Source organism: Pleurodeles waltl, chromosome 2_1 (assembly GCF_031143425.1).
Source record: "Pleurodeles waltl isolate 20211129_DDA chromosome 2_1, aPleWal1.hap1.20221129, whole genome shotgun sequence".
NCBI lineage: Eukaryota > Metazoa > Chordata > Amphibia > Caudata > Salamandridae > Pleurodeles > Pleurodeles waltl.
This window is the reverse complement of record NC_090438.1, coordinates 639,193,887-639,207,119: the sequence shown is the minus strand read 5'-3', so window position 1 is coordinate 639,207,119 and position 13,233 is coordinate 639,193,887. Positions and strand designations below refer to the sequence as shown.

General features: G+C 43.7%; 1 protein-coding gene across 3 annotated transcripts in view; it reads left to right on the top strand.

Annotated features, from left to right (window-relative positions):
* Positions 1-13,233, top strand: part of C2_1H7orf57 (chromosome 2_1 C7orf57 homolog) — a 238,286-nt gene that overhangs the window by 68,405 nt on the left and 156,648 nt on the right. For all 3 annotated transcript variants that reach the window (XM_069216108.1, XM_069216123.1, XM_069216116.1), the window contains exon 3: positions 3,947-4,144. In XM_069216108.1, coding sequence (XP_069072209.1) covers positions 3,947-4,144 — 198 coding nt within the window. The remainder of the gene's footprint in view (positions 1-3,946; positions 4,145-13,233) is intronic.

Sequence of the window (13,233 nt, the reverse complement as noted above, 5' to 3'; positions counted from 1 at the left end):
TCCCGAGCAGTGAGTCCAGGATATTCAGGTTATGATATCTATATTTCAGCCTCTATTCTGGATTTCGGTGAGACAGTCTGCGGCTGTTGGGGCTCATGGCCTCCTGCATTCTGTTAGTCAAGCATGCCAGATGGCATATGAGGGTTCTGCAGTGGGAATTGAGGTTCCAGTGCAGCATCAGGGTAATCTTACCAACATGGTTCAGATCTTGGAGGGAACTGCAAAAGACTTGCAGTGGTGGTTAGAGAACTGCAATTTGTTTAGAGGCAGACTCCTCTCCCTTCCCCAGTCAGATCTCACAGTAGTGACAGATGCGTCACTTCTGGGATGGGGCGGCCATCTTGGATAGGTTCAGATCACAAATCTCTGGTCTCCTGAGGAATCCGAACTCCATATTAACTTACTGTAGCTCTGGGCGATCTGACTGGCATTAAAATAATTTCTTCCTGTTGTAAAAGGGAAGGTAGTGCAGGTGTTCATGGACAACACCACTGCAATGTGGTACTGCAACAAGCAGGGCATGTGGGGTCGTGGATCCTTTGTCAAGTGGCCCTGCGCCTCTGGACATGGTTGGAACAGCAGGGCATAACCCTGGTGGTGCAACACCTGGCAGGTTCTCTGAATGCCAGGGTGGACTAACTCAGCCGTTGGTGCCTAGCGGACCCGGAGGTGGCATGAGGACTCTTTCAGCAGTGGGGAGAGCCTTGGTTGGATCTGTTTGCTTCCGCAGAGAACGTGCAATGGCAGCACTATTGCGCGTTGGAGTTTCCAATGCAGCAATTGCTCAGCGACGCTTTTCGTCACAAGTGGAGTTCAGGCCTCCTGTATGCCTTTCCACCCATACCATTTCTGCCCAGAGTTCTCAAGAAGATCTAGAACGAACGGGCCCAAGTAATCCTTGTGGCTCCGGACTGGGCACGGAGAGTCTGGTATCCCGATCTTCTGAAAATGAGCATTGATCCTCCGATCAGGCTGCCCCTTCCCAAGGATCTTCTTTCGCAGGAGAAGGTTCTCCACCCAAGCCTGTCAGCTCATGCATGGAGATTGAGCGGCAGCAGTTGACAGCTTTTGACCTTCCTCCCAAAGTCTGTAAAGTTATTTTGGCAGCAGGCGTCCCTCCACTAAAACGGTATACGCCTGCCATTGGAAACTCTTTGCATATTATTGTACCGAAAGGTCTGTTGATCCTCTTTATGCTTCTCTTTCTGATATCCTTCTCTTTATACTATCCCTTGGCCAGCAGGCTTTTGCCTTGGGCACTCCCAAGGGCTATCTTTCTGCCTTATCTGCATTCCTTTGGCTGCATGATCAACCTTCACTTTTCAACTCTCCCATTGTACATAGATTCCTCAAAGGGCTTGTACATATGTTTCCCTCAATGCCCTTTCTTATGCCCAAATGAGACTTAAATCAGGTCCTCACATTTCTTATGTGTGCTCCCTTTGAGCCCTCACACTGCTGTCCCCTCCAGCTGCTCACCATCAAGACAGCCTTTTTAGTGGCCATAACATCTGCCAGGCGGGTGAGTGAGATGCAGGCTCTTTCATCCAAACCACCGTATCTCACCATGTTTTCAGACAAGGTGGTTCTCTTTTCCTTCCCAAGGTAGTGACCCCATTTCATCTGGGTCAGAACATCACCCTGCCCACCTTCTTTGTGGAGAAGAGGAGTGACTCCACCGGCTGGACCCTAAAAGAGCTAACCATTTGGCGCTGGGTCGTTCTCCGCATTAAGATCTGCTGCGCATTGGCCAGGAAGCAGCCTCCTGAGGGCTTGATGGCTCATTCTACCTGGGGCAAAGCTGCTACTAGTGTGCTAGCTCAGGACCTTCCAGTCCTGGATATTTGTCAGGCAGCAACGTGGGCATCCTTGAACACGTTTGCAAAACATTACAGTCTGGACAGTCAAGGACAGACAATTTGCCTGTTCGATTCTACAGGACTTTTTAGTGTAAGTAGAGGTATCCACAGCCCACTGCCAGGACGTTATGGCTTGGGTATCTATTCTAAGGTAAGGAATCTACAGCTAGAAGTTTCTATCAGATGAACAAGTTACTTACCTTCGGTAACACATTATCTGGTAGAGACCTTATCTAGCTGCAGATTCCTAACACCCACCCATGCCTCCTCACTCTGTGGATATGTCTAGTATGGTTAAGGTTTATCTCTTTTAGGGCCCTAGTTTTGCACAGACAAACTGTTGGTTCAATCCATGACGCTCTGCTTCAGGCGTGGAAGTTTGTGGGTAAAAAAACTGACGTATGCGCGCCGGGATGGTGCCTTTATAGGCGACCGTGACATCACAGACAGCTCCAACGATGCTTACGATGTAAGACTGAGCCGAACGACACACATGAATCCGAACGATGTCACCTGACGGCGTTCGCAGGGTACTGCTCAGCAAAAAATTCAGGATTCCAAGCTGACACCAGGAAATTCTAAGGTAAGGAACCTCCAGCTAGATAGAGTCTTTACCAGATAATGCGTTACCCACAGTAAGTAACTTGTTTAACATCGCTAGCATCCGAGGGTGTTCCTTCATTTGCATGGTGCACGGCCTAATGCAAATGAGGGAACAACTTTGCCTCTACCCCCTATTACAGATGAGGCACAAAGAGAAAGAAGCTCTAAGGAGGCGCAAGGACAGTGCGCTGCAAAAAAGCCCGTGCAGGTAACCCTCTGGAGTGGGTGAAGGGGGTTCTATGGAGCCACTGGGAGCCCCCACTTGCATGCTGGTGCAGTCACTCACTGACACAAGGCTGCTAGCAGGGGTGATAGACCCCTTGCAGGCGGTTGCAATCACATTTTGGCTAGTCCTAAAGGCTTTGGGCATTTTACTTCATGAGTATATTCAACACCACTGCAAGAGGTATTTCAAGTTGCTGTCTGCACAGTGAAACGCAGAGCAGCTGCTTCAAAGCCGCTTCGTATTTAACTTGGATGAGCTGCACTGGGGGCAACACGAGTTCGCAGCTGCGTTGGGGGCAGCACATTCATTCTAATACGGCACGTTCTCCTTGTTTGCGCAGGGCATACTGTTTGAAAGGTGTGCCTGGAGCAAACATGGCAAATGCGCCTTATGTGTAATTCGGCCCCAGCAATAATGCCTCACAATATATGTGGCAATAAGCAACAACAGCTAAAACCAAAACAACATTTAATAACACACATTCAGACCAGTAAATAATACTGTATTCTTATTTGTCACATTAGTAGAGTTAGTGTATTTGTACCTGAAAGTACATATGTTTTTTCTAATAGCTTCTGTAAAATTTAGGTGAGGCCATGAGTATTGTATTTGGTTGTGTGAGTTGTGGATTGCAGAACTACTCATAGTTGGCAAATTTCAATGGTATTTAGGGTAAGGCATTGTAGGATTAAATATACTCATGAAACAAAATGCCTGAAGCCTTTGGGGCTAGCCACAATGTGGTTGACAGAAAGCTGCTAACGGGGGTGTCTGCTAGGGCTGGATCAATCATTTATTATTATTAACAAACTTATTAAGGCACTACCACCAGATATCCAGTTGACATTGTAGAATGTAGGTCACTAAGGAACATAGGGCCATATCAGTGATAAGTTTAAAGAACCCTGTTCCGGAACTTATCTAGTTGAGTCTGACTATGTTTAAGCTATGGCTTTTGTCTCCATTTCTCAACATTTTCGAACAATAACATCCTTGTAAAAATGTTTACATTTGAAAAGAATTGAACAACTTAGACAACTGATGAGACTTTTTTTACACTGACTCATTAATGTTTTCAGGTGAGCTGTAATGGTTCCCTTAGGAAATGTTTGGTTCATAAACAAGTGTTGCTTTCTTATGAATAGAACAAAATATTCCACATTTGACTTGGCTATAGCGGCACATGTAGTGTGGTGGAACAAAAAGTAAAATGTTTTCCCCTTCAAACTGTGTTTATCTTATGTATCCTTAATTACAGATTGGTTTTATCATGCTCCACTGAAACAGCCAGAGCAAGAGGCAAGCTCAGAAATGTCCATCCCTCCTGCCTCCCAGATACCTGGTCTGAGTGATCTAGCAGAGCCTCATAATGAGTTGGCAGCCCAAAGCCACAGGAAATGGATCAAGGACACGGATTCCGATTATGTGAAGCTGTCCAAACAAGGAGGCCGGCCTGGTAAATGTTATTAATTTGGTTGTTTGTTTTTGGTCAGCGTTGGCAACTTTTAAGTTATGCAGATGGTTATTTATTTTATCTGAATTATTCATATTATCGGATGGTGTATTCTTGTGTTTCTTGGGCTATTTATGATGGTTGTGTGTAATGTGTGAAGTTCCTCATTTTACTGGTTATGATGCTGTTTACTAGTAAGGCTGACTCTTTGTCCTACCTTGACCACAGCTTAGAGACATTTCAGGGTTGGATTGATAATCTAGTATATCGTGTCACACACAACTCATTCATTGGAAGTTGAAAACAATAGATTCTCCAGCGAAATGCAGGTTTGGCCTTACACCAACAGTGTAAGGTGCTTTGTTTCAGGTCTTTACTTTATTTAAAATCTTATGACAGAAGACTATTATTGAAACAGACACAACTAAGCATCCTGTCTCATCTTCTATATGCCATGTGAGCATTATAGCTCTTTAGTAAGGGATAATTATGCTGCTTGAGTTCCAGAAACAATGAGTTCCAATAAGACAATAAGTTCCGTTCAGAACTGAACATATACAATTTAGACCTTGTATCAAGAGACATACTCCTTCCAATCTGCCTGCTGTGTTTGATCTTCGGGCCCACCCACTTAAAGTAAGACCAACATCTGCTTCCCAAGGCTTTTTAAAAAAGATTTGTGTGACTGGTAGTGTTATGCGCTCATAGGAGCTACAACCACATTCCTTTGTTGGTCACACATTCTGGGGTTCGTTTTTCCACTTATTGATGTAGACCGGAAGAACCTTCTCACTGTGCTGTATAACCTGGGACTTTATCTTTTTACATTTTTCCTTTATCTGTTGAATCTGTACTTGTTCTTTTTAGGCAGCCTAAATCACAATGTTCAGTATTCTAACCATGCTGTAACTGACCCACCTTTCCTTCCAAAGTTTGCTGGGGAAACCATCAAGGCAAGATCTCTGAAGATCCTTTTGGTATCCATGTAGAGCATTCAATTTAATAACCAGAGAGACTTGGTGAAGCATGTGGTACCAAACATTTCTTCAGTCACTGAGGCGTTAGGCATGTTTTTCAAAAGCGTTATTCTTTCTTCTAGTTCTGTTCTAAGGTGATCTTTTCTGAACAAATGCAGCACTTGCTAGTAGCCCTCTAAAGGGTAAAGCTCTGCATTGCATAACTATCTTTTTTCTGTTCACTGACTATTTGTTCTAGCAGGATTGAAATATCAGTTTCGAACTTAGGTGGTCTTGTGCCCAGGAGCTGAACAAGTCTGTGGAATCTAAAATGCAGTTCCTCTTAAGAACCCCTCTGCATCCTCTGATAGAAACCCATGCCTCCTCCATATGTTTCCAGTCTCACTGTCACCTGGCACAGTAGGTGATCGAGAAGGAGACAACTACTGAGTTGTTCAGTAAGGAAGCCTCTATGGGGGAAAAAGTGAAGTAGGTTATAGTTTCCAAAGATCCAACTGCCACCTCACAGCTCACTGAAAGCGAGGTGCTCTGGTAAAAAGATGTAAGGTAACCTGACAAAATTAAGGTCTTCTCTCTATCTTGCTGTGCTGACAAATCCTGTTGAGCATTGACGCTTTATTCTTATAAGGGTTCACTCACTGAACAACATGTGACCACAACTTCATGCCTCTTTGAGCAGGTCCTGGATAGCCTTTGTTTTGTTTAGTCCTCCATCCAAACTTAAAGTTAAGAAATCCTTTCTGCGTGGGCTCCTCCTTTTACAGAACATCCAGCATAGATTGCTTATTGGATTTCATGTCTCTACCTCCCTGCTCCTAAACCTTGTCCATGTTAATTTGATGTTTAGGGACCTTGTCGTAACATCTATGAACACCAGTTCTCAATGCGTTGACAGGCATGGTTAGACTTAAAACGATAAGCCGAAAATAAAATAAGGACTTTGTCTTGCCTTCGATGAGATAAAATCTGTTTTCTCATCAGACAAAGTGCTACAGCACAATATTATTAAGGTTACAGCAGAATTATTGAGTTTCATTCAAGAGCCAGACCCAGGTTCTCCTTCCTGTTAGCCAGGGCTTTTCAGGCTTTCAAGGAACAAGCCACATTTTGTCCTTAGTCTTCAGCCAGCTCTCCGTTTTTTCTCTGGGTGACCTTTCAAACAAAGTGACAATACTTATACAGAAACCAAGCCAGCCCTAAATGCCTCAACAGTGGCTAAAACGTCTCAAGGACTTCTCCATGGTCAGGAGACTCTCACAGCTCCACTGCAAGGAATGTTTGCCATTCCACGGGAAGACTGTTGCTCCACAGCCATCACTGGACCCAGATGACTTACAACTCATCGGTGATATTGGCAGTCGCTTCTCGCGGGGATTACGCGGGGTGAAATATAAAAATAGATGTAAAAATTTTTATCTGCGCACCGCCACTCCTCCATCCCCATAGCAGGTACAGGCTGTCCGGAGGCCAATCCTGATGCTGCTCAGAGCTGCGTTAGGATTGGCTGGAGCGCCCAGCCAGGGCGCTCTCAGGCAGACTGGGATCCTGTGCCTGCTCTCGCCAGCCCGGCAACACAGTGCCAGGCTGGAGAGAGCACAGTGCGCATGTGTGTTTGGCCGGCCCGAGATGGCCAGCCAAACATACATGCATACTGAGGGGGAGTGCACAGTGCACTCCCCTCGTTCCTGTCATCTCCAAGCCCCACCCCTTTAACATTGAAAGGATAAAAAAAATAGAAACATAGTTCATTATCCTTTCGTTGTTAAAGGTTTGCAGCGGCTGCTGCTGGCAGGGGGGGCCGATGCTCCTCCGCCATAGGGAAGGAGCCGCCGATGGATATTGGTTAGCAGAAAAGGATACACCTCTCACAGGCACTCCTGTGGCGTCCTCCTGCTTCAGTCAGTGTCTATGGAATGTTTGGATGATATGCAGAGGATCTTCCACTTAGGAACCATAGATCCTTTCCTGCCCATCTATATGGGGGCATAACTATTACTCCCGCTATTTTTATGGCACATTTAAGGGTGTGATACTGGATTTACATAATCTAATATGTTTCTTTCGCTCCAGAATTTGAAGGTGCCTACTCTGACCCGGGACAACACCATAAGTAGTTATGCTCTCTGAATCTGCAGGACTAATATTTCCATGTCTTTGTGCATTTGGACTGCTGAAAGGTTTTTTTGGCTTAAAAATGCGGGTTGACATTAACTAAAACATAAGGGTGTCCATTGATGTCAGTGTAGGCCATGGAATCTTTGTGTGACTTTTAGTTCCAATAACTTTTCAGCACCTGACTGTATCTTGACGACTGCCCTGAATCAGTATCCTTAGATAAACTCACTGCATGAAGTTTGTTTGGAGTCCTCAATACCCTTGTCACTGTTAATGGTGAACTTTCCAAAATCCATTCTAAAACCATTTGAAAGGATTAACACCCAGATGCGCTAAGCAATTTACCAGTCACAAACACTGCAATTTCTGTGTACTAATCCCTTTTTTAGGAGTCAGCCATGATTTTCAGACTTCTAAAATGGGATACTAAATGGATACAGATTCAGTATCTGGTTGGGGCTTGTTGTAGGCTGCCATTTTAAATACTGAATCAGTATTGTATGAATCAGTGTTTTGCGATCAAAGTCTAGTCGCAAAACATTGATATTTTACCAACACCACAAAAGAGGTGGTAACCCATTTGTGAAAAAAAACGTAAAAAAAAAAAACTAGTTCAGAGCCAACTCTTAACCAAATTTTTAAAAAAGGAAAACTTGTTATGGGCGAATGCAAAGCGCACCGTCCCATGCTGTAATCTCTCTTTGGGCTTCTAAGCACGCCCATGCCACGTCTGTCACTTTCATTGGTTTGTGGGCTTACCTTTTAAAATCTGCGTGCTTTTATTTGTAAAAGGCATGCATACGTCATGCCTTTTCCGGTGTTTAGCCCACCTACACAGCACAGTAAACTACTGAAACCATTCGAGGCTCGATGTTTTTAGCATGGTTTCTGGACTACTTTATCTTTTTATTTTCCAAGCAGCGTGATCGCGCTTGGGTTTACATAGCGCAATCATGCTCGGCTTTTCGGCTTTCAATTACAGCGCAATCGCTCTGCATTTTACATAGCGCAATCGCGCTGTGTTCTTTTTTGTGTAATTTGTGTGGTAAGAAAAGTCTAGTTAGGAGTTTACAACGCTGATAGCTCTAACTCGAGCAAATGCGAGACCCATTGCATTGCAAATTCTTGTTTTTTAAATTCATCCACGTTTCCTTTACTGAACATTGTCAGCATTTTAAAACAAAAAGTTTGCTTATGTATGAACAATCAAAGACATAGTTGTCTGCTGGCCCTAGCAGGCCACCATCTCTGTGATGGCCTTCAATCATAGAGATTTGCAGTTTGCAGGCTGTCTCATTAATAATGAGATAGATCGAATTGGACCAACTACAACTTGTATTTTTAAGAACCAACCTATTAATATATGGTTTGGTTCTTAAAAATGTTTACTAGTCTCAAAATGCTAGGTGCAATTTGCGACCAGTATTCTGTGACCAGATATTTGAACATCTGGTCCTAAATTCTTAGTGACCATTCTAGTCTGGTGAGAGTCTCCCCCGGAACCAGAAAGCATGGCTGTGCAAATGTGATAGTGGGTATTTCCCATGACACATCCCTTCAAGTATGCCACGCGTGTTTGGGAACTCTACCAGGCAGTCTTCAGATCCATCTTCAAAGCTTCGGGAGAGTCAGAGACTGGGGCCCACATCACGTACCTTTTTTCTCATTGCAAACGGCCCGATTCGTAGGCCATTGGTGTGTACAGACCCATTTTTGCGATTCGTAATCTATTTACCGAATCGCGAAAAGTGTTTGCGAGACGCAATTAGGAAGATGTGTTCCCTTCCTAATTGCGAGTCGCAGTCCGATGTAGGATTGTTTTGTGACCGCAGTCAGCACCAGTCTCAAATTGGTGCTAACCCATTTGCAAAAGGGAAGGGGTCCCTTTTGTGAATGCATGCGAAAAAATTTAAAGAAAACTTTTCATTTTTGTTTTTGAAATGTACTCTGTTTTTCTTTAAGTAAAACGGGCTGTATTTAAAAAAATAAATAAAAAAAAATACTGCTTTATTTAAAAGCAGTAACAAACATGGTGGTCTGCTGACCCTAGCAGGCCACCATCCCTGTGAGTGCCGCCATTCCTAAGGGGGTCAAAATTGCCACCTACCTCATGAATATTCATGAGGTTGGTCATTTGTGACCCCATTGCCAATCGCAAACTGTGTCATTGTCACTGTTGAACATCAGGTTTTGCGAGTCGCAAATTGCGAGTCGCTAAGTCTTGCAATTTGCGAGTCGCAAAACATGATCTTTTTATATGTGGCCCTAAATCATTAAAGATCAGCGTTTCTCCACGAGGGCGGGGGTGCGTTGCCCCCTCCTGCTGCAAGCCATGCATAGAAAAAAATAAAATGGCAATTAAATTATTTCATTGCCATTTTAAATTTAAACTGTTGTGTGTGCTGCAGTGCCCCCAAGCCAAGAGACATGTGGGGCGTGTCCTCTGCTGCTAATTGGCAGCATGGAGGACTGGAGCAGTGGCTGGCTAAACGCTCCAATATGCGCATGCCTGTTTGGCTGGCTATCTTGTGATGACCAGCGTGACATGCACACTTTGAAGCTCTCCATGCCAAGCTTTCTCAGACAGCTGAGTGGAGAACAAGCACAGGCCTTCAGGGCCTGAATGAGCATCCGGCCAACCTGCTTCATCCAATCCTTAATAGCATGAGAGAAGCATCTGGATTGGTTTGGGGAGCTCCACAGGAGCCTGCAGATTCAGAACCTGAGGAGGACATGTAGCAGTAGTTAAGTACCATTTACTTGTATTTTATTCATTTTAAATGTTAGCGTAGTTTCTTTATTTTGGGCTTTTGGAGGGAGGGGGTGTTCTATTTTGGGCTTTTGGAGGGAGGGGGTATTTTACTATTTGGGGGGAAACGGTGGGGCACTTTGCTCACCCCACCACTTTCAAAGGTTACCAGCCAACCCTATTAGTGGTGCATCTGAATATAGAATGCAACCATTTTACCGCCTGGAAAGGCATGGGTCTCGGATCCTGATTGAAAAGTCTTAAGTGGGACTGCTTCTGAAGGTTCCCAACCCTCGCTCCTGATTCCGTGAGATTTGGCCATCCTTTTGAACATTGCCCGACTAGATTACAGCCGTTCTGCAGCTCCAGCAGTGTTAGGCCTTGCACATCACTTCAGGTAAGATCTTCTGACCCCATACAAAGGTAGGATCATTCAGCCCTAAAAAGCTGGTAGCCACCCTTCAGAATTTAGACAGTAGCATGACATAGAAACATCCTTAATGATGTGTTAGAAGCAGTTGGTTATGGAGTCTTGCAGTTGCCAATTCTCCTTTGCCTGTTTGCAGTTTTCAGCACAGTGAACTTTGATATGATGTTTGATTTGCACAGGTCAGAGGCTGCAGTGTCAGATTTAGCTGTACAGTGATTTGAATTGTTTTTATCTGATCGCATCCAGAATGCTATTCACTGATCCTTCCAGTCATCTGAAGTTAGGTTGCGACCTGAGGTATCATAGTGCTCTTCTCTATTACTACTTATTAAGCTGCTTTCTTGAGCATCAGGACCTGATGTGTGCAGTTTAATTCTTAGGCAAATGACAATGAACTGTAATCTGCATGCAAAAAGCCTGGAGGATGACTCCCTCACCCTAAAGGAAGCGATGGAGGACATTGAAGCTTGTTTAACAGTGGCATTAAATTGAATGCAGCCAAAACAAAAGTTCTTCTAATTGGATCAAGTCAGAAATTTCTGGGATCAGCTTCCCAGATGGTTTGTTAGTCCTTCAAGTGTCAAATCACATATAACATGTGCAAAACATAGCAGCAAAATTTGCTTCGAATTTAGGAAAGTTAGACTATTTCACTGCTGGCTCAAGACTTCAACCGTAGCTGCCAGCAGCCACCTCAGTTAAATTTTAAATGGGTTGATTAATAAATACATATCTTAAAAGAAACTAAAAGAAACACTCAACAATACTTGTAGTTCTAGTGCAAGAGGGAGCGCAGATTCTCGGTATTGGACTGAGGATTTGGGAATCACTGTCTGTCATTAAAAATAACACTATTTCATAAATTGAAGATTTTAGAAAATGTGTTAAATGCTCCTGTTTATGGATTTGGTTGTCTTAGCTTCCTTTATTCTGTTTACATTGGGTCTGTCTGTAGTGCTGCTGAAATGTTTGGCCAAAGTCACTTGATTGCCTGCTGTTTTATATTTGCTTATCCATCATGTGTTATTCATAGATACTGAATATCTCCACTCGTGCAACATCCTAAGGTACATATTACAATAACAATTTCTTTTTCACAAACCGTATGTTTTCAGTTGTTAACTACTTTTTAATTATCTGTTTGCTCAAAGGAAAACATGCATTAAATCTGGATTGATAGGCACCAACATTATTAAAATGATTTGAAGTTGCCACATAAAGGCAGAATGATTCTGGATCAATACCAAATGTTTTACAGTGAGCATTAGTGTCCGTTCGTGTTATGTTGAAATAGAATACCGAATACTGAGACATTTTTTATTTGGTGGCATTTGACATTGTTTAGGCTTGAATTTAATTGCAAGCTTCAAGGCGTGCTGCTCTTCAGTTGAGCAGCACGTCCACAAATAGCGACTTGAGACCCTACAGGTGATTAGCCGCGCTTTAGAAATGATTGATTGATTGAAGCTGTTTTGCTGACAGATACATTCTGTCATTTTGTACTCACCTTTTCAGACAGCCACTTTTGGGTAGGCATTCATAAGAAGGTGTGGTGTTAGATTTTCCGTGCTTTCTTCTAATAATTTAAATGTGTTGTTCTGTGTTAAAACACAGTTTTGTATGGGTGTTCGTGGGTGGAAAATGTCTGCCACCTTGGAGGATTTTAATGATGAAAAATGACTATAAGCAAGAAGAGCCATCTCTTTGAGAGGCAGTCAGAGTCTAGCCTCGTTAGATGCTCATACTTCTAAGACATAAGGTGCAGATGCATCCAGAAGCTTAGTCATTTACAGACTGTTCTCAAGAGAGTATTCAGAGGGAACCTATTAAGGCAGTAGTCCTTGACATGTAGCCATAAAGGTCAAGAAGGACCCTCATTTACGCCTACAGCTAACAGGAATTGGATAGGGTACTGATTCTAGGAGCTCTTTAAATTTGAAAATGGTACTTTGAGTCATCTCACATTCCTCTACCTATACTGCTGCTTTTTGACTCTGTCTGTGAAATTACAGTTGTTAAGTGGAAGCAGACACATAAATTGTGTTTATTGGGTTTACTTTAATTGGTGGATTGTCTGACATTGTTCTGCAGCAGCAGAGAACCACCACCTTACCTGGAGATCCCTGCCATTCTGCTGGGGATTTTTCACCAGCACACTTTTGACAAAAATGTAATGCAGGGAGACCATCATATCATCGCGCGCTGCTGGATTTCGCAGTTTGTTTTAAAGACACAAACCCCCTGAAACTGCTGTTTCTTTGTGAAAAGCAGAAAATAAATATTCTAGACGTGCTTGAATGTTCTCCCTGCACTCTGGGAATACGCCAACATTTTTCTTTTTCCCGAACCAGAAAATTAGCATTGTATGCTGTTATGCTGGTGGGCCGGTGGCAGATGGGTCCTGTACACTTAATTTCTAATGATCTGTCTCTGAATACACATTTGGGGTGGATGACAGCTGCGCTTTATGCATTCCCTCTAGACAGCCACACACAATGGGAGATTAGGTGTGACTTGACAGGCCATTTATTTGTTTGATGGGGGGGGAGGAGCTTAGCACTGCCTCACACCTGAATAGGCCTGTGCCTCTTCCCACACAAACAGCTGAATAACCTCCTGTAGTGTGTCTGGAGCCAGGGAAGGACAATGGCCTTGTGATCTTCAAAAGCCTCTACAAAGACAGATTTGAGTATAGGTACTGGGCCCCAAACCCCACTGAATTGGAACTCTGCTAGAACCAAGGACTGCTGTGCTGCCAGGAGGTACTGCCACTCTGCTAACTGCATTGCTGTGTTGACCTACTGCTTGCTGTGTGCTGTGC